An 18,835-nucleotide genomic window follows, 5' to 3' on the forward strand; every position below is an offset into this window, starting at 1 on the left:
TCATCATAGGGCACAGCTATGAAACAATTCCTGCCTGCAACAAAGCACCTCCTAGCTACATTCAGTTCAGAAGGTTTATGGTGAACAGCAACTAAGATGAAGTGTTTCATTAAGCCCTTCAGGCTGATCTAGTTAGTGTTCACAAAGTGAAATAACCTACACATCATTTTACTCTTCATTAGCTGGCTGTTTAGAAGAAAAATATGAGCTAATCTATTTTATTTCAGTTGTTGGGCAGTGTCATGGTACTACCACCCCCACACCTCAAAAATATAAAGTAGATCTGATAATTGAGGGCTTATCAACAGTAGTGATAAAGAATTCCCTCTGTGGTTGTCATTCAATGTTTCACCTTGGTGGGCAAAAATGATAAATCACTTCATGTAAAATCTATTATTAAACTAATCAGGAAGCCACAGCATATAAAAAAAGGGAGCTCACAAAACAAAACAACACATCAGAGAAGGATAGACAGGATTAGATCCTGCATGATTTCAAGAACAAATAGATCCCTCTGGGACTTTGGGGATTAATATTTTTTCTCTCTCAGACACTGTTCAGAATTAATGAGGGTACCTGCAACAATGCTGGCAAGCTGCTGAGTTCTGGTGATGGGGTAGATGCTGCGTGCCTGAACGACTGCTGAAGCTATTTTCTTGGCGTGCCTCTCCTCCCCGTATGTTCTCAGGATGGACGCAAGCGCCTGTTGATCTAAAGCATTCACAACATCAGCAGCAGTGGGCATGTCAGGATACCTACGCACAAGAAGAGCCAATTAGTTCACTGACGTCAGTTTTCATTGACAAGAGGTGAAGCTTCATAGCATTGAGACATAAAGTCAAACACACACACTGCATGCAAGTGCCTTTGAGGTTTTAAAATAAGAGAAAGCAATCCTGTGAAAACGGAAATAGCTTCTACCTTTTAAATCCCGTCTTATTACTTCAGATGGAGTGTCTTCCTTAACATTAATTAGCAATAAAGAATAGCTGAAACTTCAGGTACTACCATAAACTTTTAACATTAATGAGTTGACAAAGATTAGCTGTAGTTCAAGTATTTTTCTAAAATTGAAAGGCTGTAAGATTGCCTTTATGTAGATATCTTCAAAATATGAACTCATTTCTTATGTGTTGGTTTTAGTCATCTTGCATTATTTGTTCTGTTTTCCACTCAGAATACAGAGGAACTAATCTCAAGGATCTTTCCCCTTATATGCAGTGCTATGAAAAATGATCCCTTATGAAGATAATTTCCTGTACTGTCACTTAAAGGTATCTCAATTTAAATTCAAAAGTATTTTGAAAGAAAAGGATATTTGTAACTATCTACCAAAAGGCAAACAAAATATCCCATAGTCATCAATATTTCTTTAACCTGTACAACTTTCTTTATTGAAATCATTCAAGGTCTTTTATATACACTGCATGGGTATTCAGTAATGTGCAGAGACTGCTCAATCTAATTCAACTATTTCACAGACTTGCCTCTTCTACAAAGGAACAGATAGGCAGAATACTTTTCAGTATTTTATTATTTCTCCGCAATATCTTACAGAAAATAACCAAACTTAAGATACTATTTGCCCTGTATATTTATCCTCAACTGTACAATATATGCCCGTTTTATCCCAGTCATTCTTTATTCTTATCATGCAAGTTCATATACCAGCAGGGGTATTTTAGCGGCAAAAACCTCAGGTTTACATTCCTTGAAACCACAGGCTTGAACCCAGTAAGATCTCAGCTGTTCATCCTAGAGTTGACTATATTGCGTATCATGCAGTTTACTGTGTCAGTCTTTGAGATAGTTTCTTAGAAACTGAGGTACCATTGGCTATGTGTGAACATTAACAATACCATGGCTTATATTCTAAGAACACAAGTTTGTCCCATTATTTTTGGCCAGAATTTCCCATTCCCTTATAGGTGTGCAGCATGCTATGTCTCAGTTAATTACCATCATCCATACAACAGAGGTGACTGCATATTTGGTGTTTTCTGTAATAAGGCATATTCCCCATGAAAGGCACTGGGTCCCTTCAGGTGACAGTTGCTATATACATAGAAAACATTACTATTTATGATTAGCATTGCATTCCACCTTCCAGATTATATTCAGCAATGACTCTAATCAATTAAATATAAAGGTTTTTTTTTTTTTTACTACTTGTTAATTTGAGTATAAAGTAAGGCATTCTGATCTGCTTGCTATGAAACATAGAACAACGTTAATGAATTGCTTACAGTAAGCATGCAAGTAGTGGTAGAATATTTAATGCCTTGAAAGCAGTGTTGCCATTGTAATTTAATTGATAGGCTCACTGCCGTTTCTTTGTAGAGGTTAGCACATGCCCATCTTCAGAGTAGCTACTAAGGTTAAAAGAAATCTGTTAGAACTTTACTTATACTTAAGCATCCTCATTTCACCTAGATGATAAACCACCTTCTCAGTTACAATTTCATTTATATTCTACATCACGGTCTGCTTAACAAAATTAAAGATGCTTGTTTTAATTATTGTTATTATTCATTGTTTTTAACCTTAAGTATGGAAAGCCTAATAGTCAAATTCTGACCTTCCATCACTGAAACCCAGAAGTACCTTCACTTTATGCTGGAGTAAGCGAGATTGGAATCTGGCCCTAAATCCTGAGAACTAGATGAGCCTCTATGGCAAAAGAACAAAGCTGATTTATTATGTATGTGCAGAGTTAGATGTGGGCGTGTGATGGGAATTCTGCAACCTAAAAAGGAAATTAAATTCAGAGTGTTGTTGAGAAATTGATTTCTTGTTGTGAGAAGAAATGTTTGATCAATACATACCTGCCACTATCCATCCTCATATCCAAAGGGCCATCCTTTCGCAGGGAAAAACCTCTTTCAGGAGTATCAAGCTGCATAGAGGAACACCCAGCATCCAAAAGAACTCCATCTAGCATTCCTGGCTCTACTCCAGCTGAGATTAATAAGGTTTCTGCTTGGCTAAACTGCCCTAGAAGAGCCTGAATCTGTTTCCTATAAGAGGATCACAAATAAAAAGTGTCAATCTGAATGTTAATAGTGCAATATTTCTTCCCTTTTAAAGTAGGAAATGAACAAAAAATTGGAATAAAATTTGCAAAACCATATAAGTGACTTAGGCTTCTCAGTCCCATTTTCAAAACAGACTCAGGAATTTAGGAGCCAAAGTGTCAGTGACACTTAGACACATAAGTCACTTTGAAAACAGGACTCAGGCACTTTTCAAAGTTTTACCTTAGGTCTAGTTTTCCTCTCAGACCAGATTTACATTAATGCAACTCCACTAACTGCAACAGAATTACTCCAGTTTTCAACTGGTATAAGTGAGAAGGGCCCACTACTTTTATTAATCCAAACAAAGAAAAATGAGAAACAAGAAATAAAAACAAGAACATTAAAAAAACCAAACAAAAATCATTTAAAAAAATTCGATCACAACAAAAATTATAATCACAGTTCCTTACTACTAGAAAAAAGGGAACAAACAAATATTACATGAAGGTTATTTGCCCACACACAAGCACCCTAAATATAAAACTGTACAATACACCATTAAATGCGTATACTGATGTTCAGCATAATAGGAATAGGATTTCATAGCCTTGAAAAAAGTGGTGATTCATTTGATATACCTACTCAGACATTCAATATTTTAACTTACATTTAAGACAACTCTGAGAAATTTATCAATTTTCCCCAGCATCCTTTCCAACTAGCATATTAATATCATCCAAAAACCAATTAGACGTGACAAAGTGAGAATATCTATATTATTTGTTATGAATATGGTGCATGCCTCTGTGTATGAGTTTATGATGGGTTACTTCCTATGGAGTTACATCAAAAGTGGTTGTTAGAGGAACAAGCAGGAAAGGTAAAACAATGGCGAAGGCTCATCCCAACAAACACTCAAACATAATAGCTAAGAAAAGACTCCTCCACTCCAACTGTGGTGACATAGCTGTTTTGCTATGGCTGAGATGACAGAGATCAAAGGGAAGGAATGGTAAAATATTAGAATATCTAGGGTCTAGAAAAGTATGGAAGTTGAGTGAGTGGCCAGAGGTTTCTCAGAGAGTGTCAGAAAAAACAGACAGAGACAGAGAGCCTGCTGTGAACAGGACAGTCTGTTTCTCCCAGCCAGAGATGGGGGTTAGCTATGCTGAGAGAAACTTGCAAAAGCTGGCAAGGAAAGATTAAGGATAAGTAAGATCCAGACTTAGGGTTAGGGTTATACCTTTTTATTGTTTTTACCCCTTGCTGTATGTGCTTTGTACCTTGGGAGGAAGGAATAAAAAATAGGGCTGTCAAGTGATTAAAAAAAATTAATCACAGTTAATCATGCGATTAATCGCACTGTCACACAATAATAGAATACCATTTATTTAAATATATTTTGGATGTTTACTACATTTTCAAATATATTGATTGCAATTATAACAGAATACAAAGTGTACTGTGCTCACTTTCTATTTATTTTTATTACAAATATTTGTACTGTAAAAAACAAAAGAAATAGTATTTTTCAATTCACCTCATACAAGTACTGTAGTGCAATCTCTTTATCATGAAAATTGAACTTACAAATGTAGACTTATGTTAAAAAAATAACTGTATTCAAAAATAAAACAATGTAAAACTTTAGAGCCTACAAGTTCACTCAGTCCTATTTCCTGTTCAGCCAATCGCTCAGACAAACAAGTTGGTTTACATTTGCAGGAGATAATGCTGCCCGCTTCTTTTTCACAATGTCACCTGAAAGTGAGAACAGGCATTCTCATGACACTGTTGTAGCCGATGTCACAAGATATTTACATGCCAGATGTGCTAAAAATTCATATGTCCCTTCATGCTTCAACCACCATTCCAAGGGACATGCTTCCATGCTGATGACGGGTTCCTCTCGATAACAATCCAAAGCAGTACGGACTGACACATGTTCATTTTCATCATCTGAATCAGATGTCACCAGCAGAAGGTTGATTTTCTTTTTTGGTGATTCGGGTTCTGTAGTTTCCACATTGGATTGTTGCTCTTTTAAGACTTCTGAAAGCATGCTCCACATCTCGTCCCTCTCAGATTTTGGACGGCACTTCAAATTCTTAAACCATGGGTCGAGTGCTGTAGCTATCTTTAGAAATCTCACATTGGTACCTTCTTTGCATTTTGTCAAATTGCAGCGAAAGTATTCTTAAAAATGAACAACATGTGCTGAGTCATCATCTGGGACTGCTATAACATGAAATATATGGCAGAATGCAGGTAAAATAGAGCCGGATACATTAAATTTTCCCCCCAAGGAGAATTTAATTATATAATTTAAATAAACACTTTTTTTTTTAAATGAGCATCATCAGCATGGAAGCACGTCCTCTGGAATGGTGGCTGAAATATGAAGGGGCATATGAATGTTTAGCATATCAGGCATGTAAATACTGTGGAAGCAAAAAAAGAACTAACAGGAAGGGAATTGCAATGCATGACAGTTCTTTTTTTGCTTCCACAACACCTTGCAATGCCAGCTACAAAAGTCTCATGCAAACGCCTGTTCTCACTTTCAAGTGACATTCTAAATAAGAAGCAGGAAGCACTGTTTACATTTATGGAAGATAAACTTATTTGTTTTTGCGATTGGTTGAACGAGAAGTGGGACTGAGTGGACTTGTAGGCTCTAAAGTTTTGTATTGTTTTGTTTATGAGTGCAGTTATGTAACAAAAAAAATCTACATTTGTAAGTTGCACTTTCACGACAAGGAGATTGCAGTACAGTACTTGTATAAGATGAAATGAAAAATACTGTTTCTTTTGTTTATAATTTGTACAGTGCAAATATTTGTAATGAAAAATAATAATATAAAATGAGCACTGTACACTTTGTATTCTGTGTTGTAACTGAAATCAAGATATTTGAAAATGTAGAAAAATATCCAAAAATATTTAATAAATTTCAATTGGTATTCTATTGTTTAACGATGCGATTAAAACTGTGATTAATCACGATTAATTTTTTTAATTGAGATTAATCTTTTTGAGTTAATTGCGTGAGTTAACTGCAATTAATCGACAGCCCTAATAAATAATGCTTTGTTCTGAAGACACTGTTTTTTAATTGCTTTAATCAACTCACTAGTCACAGGTCCCTGAAAGAAAAGGGGTTGCAGGTTCCAACCACAGATGGGCCTGATACATTAAGAGGCTTTGAGCAGGGGGTTGGACTAGATGACCTCTTGAGGTCCCTTCCAACCCTGATATTCTATGATTCTATGATTCTAGGCTGCGGCCCAGTGACTCAGTCCTAGGTGGCTGGACCATCTGGTACCACACCGAGTGAGGTGCAGGAAGCCAGTCCTGTCACCTAAGGGGTGCAACTCAAGAGGGATTAAAAGGGTGTTAAGTGCAGTTTGCCCTGTAACTGTAAAAACATCATTCCTCTTCTCTACAATTATCCTGATGCTGCTTACTCAGGCTATTCTACTCATATTTCAAACATCTAATCTTTTAAAAGATTCTTTGTTTGCCAATCTTATTTAACATTCTTGAAAGACTGTTATCTAAAAACAATGGCTTTAAAGAATTTCTAATGATGATTTACATTTACATAACAGCTTACGTCCCAAGGAAGTTTTTTGTTTTGTTTTATAAGAAATGCTCTGTAGGGATCCCTTCACACAGTGAAATGTAATCAACCTGGAGTGACGCATGGCAGTGTATAACAGCATACAATATTAGGCAGCAGTTTAGGCTATGTCTACACTAGAGACCTTATAGCGCACTGCTGTACCGATGCAGCTACGCTGCTGTAAATTCTCTCGTGTAGTCATTCTATGCTGACGGGAGAATCGTTCTCCTGTTGACATAATTAATCCACCCCAACAAGTGGTGATAGCTATATCAGCAGGAGAAGCTCTCCCGCCGACACAGTGCTGTGCACACTAGCGCTTATGATGCTGTAATTATGTCGCTTAATGTACCTCTAGCTGGCGGTTGCCTTTTGAGATTGCCGACACAGATGCCAATGAGTGCCAACTGTAATGAACACCTGTCTACAGCTGAGTTTATATCATTGACTCATGTCATCTTGGTCACTGAACAGCTAGCTGTCAAACAGCAATGATTTTCACTCAGTATTGATTTGGGCTGGATTCAAACCAGTGACCTAGAAATAAAAGGCTCTGTATCCCATTTCTAACTCCTTGAGCCTTTCAGCCTCCTCATTCCAAACTGTTAGGACTGTTTTAAGCAAAACATCCCCCCTCCATATATAATCCTCCATTCTCTAAAGTAACAGCCAACAATTAAACAATCTTAGATTGAGAGACTGCTACCACAATGTTTATCTTAGCAAAAGAAAAGAAATGAAATGACACATATTTACCAACTTGACATCTTTAAATGTAAATTCCTGAATGCACCATTTTTAGATCTCAGAAGGAACAACCTCCCACTGTAATCCAAAGGACACAGGATGCACAAACCGATGTCCATATACCCACTTCTGAAAGAACTGCTAGGCCCAGGTTAGATTTTGTCTTTCCAGGTTCCAAAGCTATGCATCAATCTCAGGCGGGTAACAAAATGAAAAATGAGGGGTGGAGGAAGTGTTAAATAACCACTTTCTTTTAATACACACTTCAGAGGAAGTTCACATTTTCAAATTTAAGACCTGCGATTCATAACTTCCTGCTGCAAATGAAGACCACAGAAATTTGATCTTAAATGTGTATGAACTCTACTTTAGCCATGTTTGTCCCTGTAGCGGGGTGGTTACCCCGCTCCTGCCCTGAAGGGCTTGAAATCAGCCCTGAAAGAGGGCTGCAGTGGTAAAAGCAGCCCTGGAGAGGCCTGCAGCTCTAAAAGCTCGGCTGATTGGGGAAGCAGCCGCAGCTGGGCCACACCCCGATCAGGCCACAGCTGGCCTGTATAAAAAGGATGTGAGCCAGGAGCTCAACAGTCTCTCTCTGCGTTCAGAGGGAGATGGGCCTGGCTGCAGGGAGCTAGATACAGGGTACCTGAGCGGAGCAGGGCTGGGGAAAGGCAGAGGAGCTGGGGAGCTCCAGCCTGGAAAGCCCCAGGCTGTGGCCTAGCTTGGGGCTAAAAGGTACTGGGGGTGGCAGAGGGCATTCCAGGGGTAGGCAAAGGCAGCAGGTCCAAACCCAACCTTGCCAGTGATGAGTAGGCTGATACTGCAGTCTGCCCCAGGGCGAGGGGGCTAGACAATGACTGGCTGTATACTGAGGTGAGGTGGGAATAGTGGGTGGGGTTCCCTGGGGAGCGGAGACCCTAAGACTGTGGGGTTACTGCCAGGGGGCAGCACCCCAGGTAAAAGGGCACCGGGGTCCAGGGAGGGACACGGGGGCCAGAGGACAGGTGGCTCACTGGCCTGCAGAGGCCGCTCCAGAGCTGGAACAAGCTAATTCCCAGAAGTCACCAGCAGGAGGTGCCACAGGGGTGAGTCCGCTCTGCTACAGTCCCAAGATATTTGAGAGACAAGGTGGGCGAGGTAAAATCTTTTATAGGACGAACTTCTGTTGATGAGAGAGAGACAAGCTTTTGAGCTACATACAGCTCTTCTTCAAGTCTGGGAAATGTAGTTAAAGCTAAATAGAAGGTGGAACACATTGTTTAGCATACATAGTTAACACCTGTTTCAAAGGAGCAATCAAGAAGTTACGTGCCTTGTGCAATAATGATGGTTCTTCGAGATGTCTCTTTCTATCGGTGCTCCATTGTAGGTGTGTCTGCATCCCTGCGCTGCTGATCAGAGAACTTCAGTAGCAGTGTCCGTTGGGCCAGCACATGCACTGTCTCTCCTTGAGCTGCACCACGAGGCTAGACAGCACACGCGGGCTAACCCTCCTCAGTGCCTTCTCTACTGCAGAGTCAAGACAAGAACTCCAAAGGGGAAGGATGGGTTGTGGAGTACCCATAGGTACACACATCTCTAAGAACCATCATTACTGCACAAGGTAATTACTTCTTTGAGTAGTGTCCCTATGGGTGCTCCATTGTAGGTGACTCCCAAGCAGTGCCCCTTCTAGATGGCCGGGACTTCAGAGTCCGGTCAGTTACTGATGACACCGTGGAGCCGAAGATGGCATTGGAGGTGGAGTCCCAAGTGATTGCATAGTGTTCTGCAAAAGTGTGGACTGACACCCACGTCACCACTCTACAGATCTCTGAGACAGGGAAATTCTTGAGGAAGGCAATGGATGAGGAGACTGATATTGTGGCGTATGTACGAATGGTATCTGGAGGGTTTTGTAGCAATGTGTGGTACAGTTTGGGACCCACTTGGACAGTCTTTGGGCTGATATTCTGAACCCTGGGATCTTTCTGCCATGGAGAGGAAAAACCTAGGGGACTTCCTGAAGGCTTTTGTCAGATCCAGGTAGAAGGCCAGGGCCCTCCTGAAATCCAGCGTATGTAATATAGCCTCACTGTTGTCTCGGTGAGGCTTGGGGTAGAAGATTAGAAGGTGAATCAACTGATTCATGTGAAACTGAGAAGTTACCTTAGGGATGAAATGAGGGTAACCTTGGCTGGAAAAAATACTATGTAGGGAGGACTGATATCTTTCCTATTCTCATGACCAAGGTAATCACTACCAGCAAGGCCTTTTTCATTGATAGGTACGTCAGCGACTAATTGGGTCATGGGTTTGAAGGGAGGCCTAGTCAGTCCTTTCAATACCAGGTTTAGGTCCCACCTCGGGATAGGAAGTTGAAATTGTGAAAAGGGGTTTACTTGAGGAAACTTTTAATAGTTGGGCATGATAGCGCTGAATACCTCTCTACAGGTTGGTGGAAAGCTGCAATAGCCACTAGGTGGACACTGAGAGAGCGTATTCACAGTCCGGACCGTTTTAGGGTTAAAGCATAGTCTAGGATATGTTAAAGTGTCGCGGAAGCTGGGGAAGATATGTTGGGACATGCACCAAATCTGAAACCTGGACCATTTATGTCTTCATCAATGATAATGGCATAGAAAGTACACTTTGTGAACGATACCACGCTGGGAGGGGTTGCAAGTACTTTGGAGGATAGGATTAAAATTCAAAATTATCTGAACAAACTGGAGAAATGGTCTGAAGTAAACAGGATGAAATTCAATAAGGACAAATACAAAACACTCCACTTCGGAAGGAATAATCAGTTGCACACATAAAAAATGGGAAATGATTACCTAGGAAGGAGTACTGCAGAAAGGAATCTGGGGGGTAATAATGGCTCACAAGCAAAATATGAGTCAATAGTAACACTGTTGCAAAAAAAGCAAACATCATTCTGGTATATTGTGATAAATGAAGGGAGGAGGTAGCTCCCTTTTATGGACCCCCAGCCAGCCAGTAGCTATAAAATCCCTCTTAGTAGCTGTTCTCTAATTGCTGTACCTGTAAAGGGTTAAAAAGTCTCACTGCTATGCATAAGTAAAAAGAAGTGAGTGGGCACCTGGCCAAAAGAGCCAATGGGAAGGCTAGAACTTTTTAAAATTGAAACAAGACTCCCCTTTTGTCTGTCTGTGGTTGTTCTTCCGGGGAGAGGCAGACAAGGCAACAGCTATGCTGTAAAAAGCTTGGGGCCAGATATGAAAAATCATTGGTATCATACCTAGAAATTACTCATTTGAAACCCCAAATATGTAAGTAGATCAGGAAATGTCTAGGAAAATGCGATTAGGTTTCTCTCTTTTTATTTCTTTATGGCTTGTAGACTCCTCTGCGCTAACCCCAGATGCTTTTGTTTTGCTTGTAACCTTTAAGCGGGACCTCAAGAAAGCTATTCTTCATGCTTAATCCTTGTAGTTACTCTTTTAAAATCTATTAATAGCCTGAGTTTCCAGATGTTTTTTTTAAATAAAATTTACCTTTTTAAGAACAGAATTGGATTTTTGTGTCTTAAGAGGTTTGTGCACATGTTGTTTAATTAACTCGTGGCAACAGCTGATTTCCTTTTTTTTCTTTCTTTCTCAGCTCTTCCCCGGAAGGGGAGGGGGATGAAAGGGCTTGAGGGCACCCCACAGGAAGGAATTCCCAAGGGCGCCTTCCTGGGCTCTTAAAGGGGTTCTGCACTTGGGTGGTGGCAGTATCTACCAATCCAAGGTCAGAAAAAAATGTAATCTTGGGATTTTAATACAAGCCAGGAGTGGGCAGAATTAATTTTTAGAATCCTTGCAGGCCCCCCACCTTCTGCACTTGGAGTGCCAGAGCGGGGAATTAGCCTTGACAGATGTTTTAGCAGGACTGTTGTAAGCAAGACACAAGAAGTAATTCTTCTACTCTCTTCCTAATCAGGCGCTGATTAGGCCTCAACTGAAGTATTGTATCCAGTTCTAGGTGCCACATTTCAGGAAAGATGTGGACAAATTGGAGAAAGTCCAGAGGACAGCAACAAAAATGAGTAATGGTCTAGAAAACATGACCTATGAGGGAAGATTGAAAAAACTGGGTTTGATTAGTCTGGAAAAGAGAAGACGGAGAGGGGACATGATAACGGTTTTCAAGTACATAAAAGATTGTTACAAGGAAGAGGGAGAAAAATTTTTCTCCTTATCCTCTGAGGATAGGACAAGACACAATGGGCTTAAATCGCAGTAAGGACTGTTTAGGTTGAACATTAAAAAGTCTGTGAGAGGAGGTGCAGAATGGCCGGGAGAGAGATCGGTGGACACGTCACAAGCTGTGACAAGTAAGGGTACCAGGTGTGTTTTATATGCAGAAATACAGTTGTTGTAGCACAGACGGGCTGTGGAATTTTTATAGTATGTTGTGGGGGCTTCCGAAAAAAAATGGTTGAGAACCCATGGAGAAGGTCCCTGTTGCAGGGGAGGAGGACAGCATCACCTCAGGAATGTTGTCCTATCCCCACTCTGGAGCAGTAGCATGGACTTCTTGTTCAGGTGAGTGGTGAACAGATCTGTAGATGGTGTCCCCTATTGTCTGAATAAATCATGAAGTACTGACGGGTGTATCTCCCATTCATGGCCGTGTAGGAGTTTGCGACTCAGACTGTCCGCTATCAAGTTTTGAGGAGGTATGCCGCGGACAGTGTAACGTTGTGGGAGATGCACCAATTCCATAATCTCATTGTTTCTGTGCATAGGTAGGGCAATATGGCTCGACACTGCCGACTGATGTAGTACGTACAGTCAATGTTGTCTGTCAAGATCTTTGTGTGCAATCCTTTGATCAGTGGGAGGAAATGGGCGTGGTCATTCCTGATCACTCTTAACTCAAGGAGACTGATGTGGAGGGATATCTCCCCAGGTGACCATTTGCCTTGTGTCATGAAACCATTGTGATGTGCGCCCTAGCCTATGAGTGATGCGTTGGTGGTGAGGAGCAACGACTATGATGTTTGCAAGAAGGGGGTCCCTTTGCAAATGTTGGCTGGGTCTTTCTACCAGTTTAAGGAGTTTCTGATCCTGGGGGGAAGTGATAGTGGTTTGTCCAACTTGTTGGTCTGTAGATTGGTCTGAACTACATTTGGAGACATCACATGTGAAGCCTGGCATGAAGTATCATCGCTGTGCCTGGTGCCATCTGTCCCAAGAGTTGGAGGCAAAGCCTGGCCGGTATTTGTGGGCTGCTTTGAACGGTGTTGAAGGATAGGAACCTGTGTTGATGTAAGAGGGCTTTGGCTTGTAACGCATCAAGGTTAGCCCCTATGAATTCCAGGCATTGCACTGGAGTGAGGATTGACTTCTGGGTGTTGATCTGTAGCCCCAGTTCTGTAAACAAATATATCGTAGTGTCGGTGACTTTGTGAGCCTCCCAGAGAGACTGGAATCCGGGGAGACAATCGTACAGATATGGGTAAATCATTATCCCTTGAGAGCATAAAGGAGTGCCCACCATTGAGAGAGCCTTGAAAAATACTCTTGGGGCCAATGATAGCCTGAAGGAGAGCACTCTGTATTGGTAGTGGTTGTGTCCCAGCATGAATCTGAGAAACTGTCTGTGAGCCAATAGGATTGAGATGTGAAAATAAGCGTCCTGGAAGTCTAGGGCCAAAAACCAGTCTCCCTGTTCCAATGCTGGAATGGTTGTTGATAAAGGCAACCATGTTAAACTTTTGAACTTTAACAAACTTGTTGAGAGCTCTGAGGTCTAGTATGGGTCTGCAAACTCCCCTCCTTTTAGGTTTTAGGAAATAACAAGAGTAGAACCCCTTGCTTTGTAGATATTGAGGTACTGGGTCTATGGCTCCTAGCTGGAGATAGTGATATCTTGTTGCAGTATACTCTCGTGAGGAAGGTCCCTGAAGGGGGATCGGAAGGGGTGTTGTGGAGAGGGTAGGGAGATAAAACAAATGTAGTACCTAGTTTGGACAATCTCTAGGACCCATCGGTCCAATGTTATGCATTCCCAGGGACTGTTGAACTCTGCCAATTGGTGGCCAAATGGGTGTGGAATGATGATCAGCTGTATCAGTCGGGAGGAGTGGTCTAATGGTGCCTTGACCTGCCCATCGGTGTTTAGATGTAGAAGGCTGGGATGAAGATTCTGGGCCACAGGGTTTGCATTTAGGGAATTTCCCTTTCTTTCTTTGCTGCTCATAGTGGCGCTGAGGCTGGTACTGAGACGTGTGTAATTTATCTGGGATTGGGGACTAAATAGTCGTGTTTTTTTTTTTCCTGGTGTATAGACACCTAGTGACTGGAGGTAGCCCTGGAGTCCTTCAGGGTGTGAAGGGAGGAATCAGTCTTCTCAGTGAAGAGCTTTGTGCCCTCAAAGTGAAGGTCCTCAACTGTAGACTGCACCTCTTTTGGGAATCCTGACAAATGAAGCCATGATGCTTATTGCATCACCACAACAGTGGAGATGGTCCTAGCTGCTGCATCAGCTGCATCAAGGGCAGATTGTATATACAATACCGTATATACAACACTACTATATTCCTGTATAATGGCCTTGAGTGAGTCATGATGTACTTCTGGCATATTTTCAATAAAGTCATTCAGCTTTGAGTAATTTATGTAATCTCATTTGTCATGAGGGCCTGGTACTTGGCGATACGAAATTGTAGAGTGGCTGAGGAGTATGCTTTCCTACTGAACAGATCAAGGCACTTCCAATCCCTGTGGCAGGAAGAAGCCATAGACTGGTGTGGTCAGCTACAAGAGTTGACAGTGTCCAAAACCATGGAGTTGGCGTGGGGAAAGAAAAGAAATTCAAAATCCTTGGTGGGTACATAGTATTTTTGTTCGCTCTCTTGCAGGTTGGGGCCACTGATGCTGGGGTTTGCCACATGGTCTTTGCCAAGTCTAAAATGGACTCATTAATTAGGAGGGAGATCTTTGAGGAGACCAAAAAATGGAGGATATCAAGAAGTTGATGGTGGGTATCCTTGACTTCCTCCAATAGAATCTGGAGAGTGTCTGCCACCCTCTTTGCCAGTTCCTGAAAGAGATGAAAATTGTCCAAAGATGGTGGAGAAGGCATGATGGTTTCATTTGGAGAGGAGGAGTATATGGTCCTTGGAGTCACTTCCTCCTCAGTACTGGCTTCCTGTTCCTCTAAACCTTGAGGTATTTCCAAAGCCCTGGATGGTGCAACTGAGGGAGTGTGCCTCAAGGGTTCTTGGACAAGGCTTGGAACTCCAGAAGTGGCGGTACGCCACCAAAAGGTCCTAATATGGCCAGTGGGGTGGTGATGGCGCTTGTAGGTGGCTGTACCAGGATGGTGGTGTTGAAACCATCTGTGTGTATATATACTTGGGCTCTGTTGGTAGTGAACAGTATATGGAGCTTGGGAGGAGTACTGGGACACTAGCTCTTCAAGCTCGCTGTCTGAACACTTGCTAGACAGCAAAGGGGCATTGCATGGCAACAAGGATACTTCCCGTGCTTGGTAAAGGCTCAGTGCCGAGAGGAAGAGACTCCGATGCAGCCGGAATGTGGAGGTCTCTTGAATGGTGGAGTTCTGCCTTTACCGATCATCCTGGTATCAATGCCGGGGACCTTGTCCGCACTAGTTGATCCTGTGCTGGGTGAACTATTGCTGGCAGTACCAATGTGGGCTCATATACTGGGAGCGTCTTCTTAGATGAGTGCTTACTACTTGTCCTTTGGTGCCGATGACTCGGTGCCTGTGTCTATTGGGTCTGTGGGCCTGTCAGTGGTACCTGTTTGTTTCTGTGAGCTATGGATCCTGGACTGAGATGGCCTCGGTGCCAATGGTCTTGAAGATACCGAGTGAGATGGTGATGGCTTGTGGCTATCTCAGGGCTTGCTAGGGGGCTTCCTACTCTCTTCTTATATGATTTGTGAGAGGGGTCTGCAACCTGCTTCTTCAATTCGCAGCCTTTCAATGTAGAATGCTGTGGAGAAGACTCAAATCTACCAAGCAACTGGGGTCAGAGAGCTACCTCCATGAAGATAATCTTCTGACCGAGTTCTCAGTCTTTGCGGGATCATGGCTGGAGTTGTTGGCAAAGACCACACTTCTGTTGTATAGGGCCTTCCCTGAGGCAGTGAATGCACTGAAAGTACTTATCCAGGATCAGGATCATCTCTTTACAAGTAAGGCACTTCTTGAAGTCTGATGAACTGGGCTTATCCCATTGGGGGAAAAGGGTCTCAATGGGGAAGAAAAGGTTGGGAAAAAATATAAAGTCTTTTTGTTTTAATTTTTAAGGATAAAATAAAGAAAAGGTGGAAAAACTACAACTAGGAGACTAACTGTAGGTTCGTAGATTAAGACAACAGTCTTAATGGACTGTCAATGGGCCTGTCTCTAGCCAAGGGCAGTTGAGAAGGAACTGAGGAGGGTTAGCCAGCGTGTGCTGGCTAGTCTGGTGGCGCAGCACAAGGAGAGACAGCGAATGTGTGGGACCAACGGACACTGCTACCAAAATTTTCCAGTCAGCAGCACAGGGATGCAAGCATACCTACAGTGGAGCACCCAGAGGGATACTACTCGAAGAAGTGGCTTATTAACACCTCTCCAGTCATGGAGGGGAGGATGCTGTAATGAACCATAAATCCAGTGTCTCTGTTCAGTCCATGATTTTTAGTATCTAGCAAAGTTATGAATGTAAACTTCCAGGCCTGTCTTTTGAAGGTATTGTGCAGGTTTCCTTTGAAGATGAGGACTGTGAGGTCAGATATAGAGTAATTGCTTTGTGAAAAGTGTTCACCCACAGGTGATATGATGTTTTTGTCTTTTATCATTTTTCTGTGAGAGTTCATTCAAGAGTGCAGTGATTGTTTCGTTTCACCCACAAAGTTGATTTGGGGCATTTAGTGCATTGGATGAGGCACACTATAACTTGTGATAGGCATGTGTAGGGCCCATGAATCTTGAAAGGTGTGCTGTGGGGGTGTTGTCCATTGACACAGTGAAGATACGTCTACAGCTATTGCATCTGTTGTTCTGGTAGGGTCTGGTGCTACTTTGAGTTGGTGTGTCCTAGTCTGTGGGAAGCCTGCTTCTGATGATGAGTTTGGAGAGGTTGGGGGGTTTCTTTGAAGATCAGAAGAGGGGTTCAGGAAAGATTTATTTCAGTATGAGGTCCCCATGACTATGGTTGTAATTGTTTGTTTGATACCCTATATGAACTGGACTGTACATTTAATAATCGCATACTCTCAAATAAATTATGTTCAAGAGGTCAAGTATAGGTTAAATAAGATTCTTCATAGAATTTGAGTGGCAGACTCTAGATTCAAAAACATGCCAACTTCCTAAATTAACATTTAGAACACTGAACATCTCACATTGTCTGAACTAAAGACGAATATACTTGCCTAGAGAATTTTCTTTTTTCTACCTCCTCCCACCTCTGATCTGCCTGCCTCTCAACTCATGCTGACTCCTCCTCTTACCTCAGTTGTTCTCCCCTAGCCTCCAAACAGCAGAGCTTCCCCTCTTCCTCCTCACACCACCCAACAGTACCTACAGGATACAGCTGCCCTTCTTCAAAACACATTTAACCCAGCCCCAAAGAGTGATGCTTATAGAACCTCTTGGCCAAGTCATCCCCAAACACAGCTGTCTGAGATTTTAGATTACCTCAGACAAAATCACTTTGTAGATTATTTAGATGTATAAATTCCACACATACCCATCCCATGCTCTGGATGTGTGTAACAGGATTAGTACCAGTCTCTTGCGAGTGCCCCCCTGATTGACTGCAGTCACTCAGTTTGTGGAATGGGGTGGCATCTGCCTCTCACAAGTGGCCCCTCTCCCCGGTCGAGAGGGAGGTTTTGGCAGGTTTTCAGTGACTCAGCCCTCTGGCCGAGTCACACACACTGTCTATAGGCAGAACAGAACAAACCCCTTACAGGGCATATAGTCTTTACCTTTTCCTGGCTCAGGTATCGGGCCATACCCCAGGGCTTCCTCCCTGGAGACACTGTCTTCCTGCAGCCTCCCTGAGCTCAGTCCTTACTCAGTCCACGCAGCCAGCCAGGGCCTACCCCTTAGCCCTGCCCACACTGAGACGTCCATGGTCCTGCTGTACTTTCAGCCAGCCAGGAAAATGGTCCTCCCTCTTCCAGCTCCAGGCAGCAACTGACTGACTCTGTCAATGCTGCTCCTTTTTATACAGCCCTCCTGAAACCTGACTGGTCGCTGTTTGTCTGATTGGAGGACTTCCCTTCTGTTCTTCTCTGGGGGAGGGTGTGGCAGGACCCTGAGGCCTCCAGCAGGGGCCTCTGGCCTAGTCCACCCCATCACAGTGTGTTAGCATAATTTCAGCTATACAACACCAAACATCCAGATTTTATATAATGGACCATGTGACCTGTGCTTAGATGCTACAGTGATGGGGACCACACAGACACCTAGATAGACCAAAAAACATCTACTGGTCACGCTATTTTTTAAATGTTTATCTTTTTTAAAATAGGAAAATGTATTTAGTCAATCTAAAGCATAGTTATGGCAGGAATTGTCTGTTGAACACATTATATTTATTCCACAGCAAGCATATTCTATCCAATAAAAATTTTTAAATGTCAGTACTGAATCAACTTTGTCTCTATTTTTGGTTAAATTAAAGGTCAAGAAGATAAACATTTTTTGTATACTCAAAATCAATAGACTTTTCAGATCCCAGATGGTAACTACATGGGCAGTTTTCAAAGTAGAAAATGATGAGCCTCATTGTAATTTGAGAAAATGTATTTGCTAGTTTCATAAGTACTGCAAAGTTCTGCTGAATAAAGGGTAGTAAATTATGCTCTTATGTTACTGAACTTATTTTTAAAGAGATTTAGGGCTTGTTTACATGAGAAGTTACACATCCAAGTTAGGATGTGAAGTTACAGCATGCTAGTTACTCCTCACTATCTTTCCATGTGGACACTTTTACTGCATGCTATGAAAATGCCTTTGTGAACTTATTCTCCAACACAATAAATATTAATCTGCACCAGCATTTTAGATAATATGGTCACACTAAACATTAAAGTTATATTTTAAATTGTAAAAAGTTAATACATTATTCATATAGGATATAAGCATATTACACAAGTAATCTGTGTTATAGATAGTTATAAGAACATCAGTAGCAGATGCTGTCGTTGCTTATAAGCAACCAACTGATCTGTTGAAGTCTATAACAATTGATTTGCCATTTGTTAAAACAACAGTTGCATCATCTTTACCTCTTGTAACAGGTCATACTGACAGCAGTAAAATCACTTTTAAAAAAGTGACTGTTCGCAAGCCAGTGGTCTGAATGAGCTTATTCTCGCCACCTATTGATGAACTGAGGGTAAAGATGTGAGGCTGTATTTGCACGGACACACCTACTTTGCCTAGGTGATCTGCAAACATACCTGCTTTGCCAAAGTGATCCATTTTG

General features: G+C 42.0%; 1 protein-coding gene across 2 annotated transcripts in view; it reads right to left on the minus strand.

Annotated features, from left to right (window-relative positions):
* METTL15 (methyltransferase like 15) overlaps positions 1-18,835 on the minus strand; it is a 198,852-nt gene that overhangs the window by 16,069 nt on the left and 163,948 nt on the right. For both annotated transcript variants that reach the window (XM_054028663.1, XM_054028664.1), the window contains 2 exons: positions 2,826-3,017; positions 577-755 (listed from right to left, as the gene is read on the minus strand). In XM_054028663.1, coding sequence (XP_053884638.1) covers positions 577-755; positions 2,826-3,017 — 371 coding nt within the window. The remainder of the gene's footprint in view (positions 1-576; positions 756-2,825; positions 3,018-18,835) is intronic.

The sequence above is a fragment of the Malaclemys terrapin genome, chromosome 4, assembly GCF_027887155.1.
Source record: "Malaclemys terrapin pileata isolate rMalTer1 chromosome 4, rMalTer1.hap1, whole genome shotgun sequence".
Lineage (NCBI taxonomy): Eukaryota > Metazoa > Chordata > Testudines > Emydidae > Malaclemys > Malaclemys terrapin.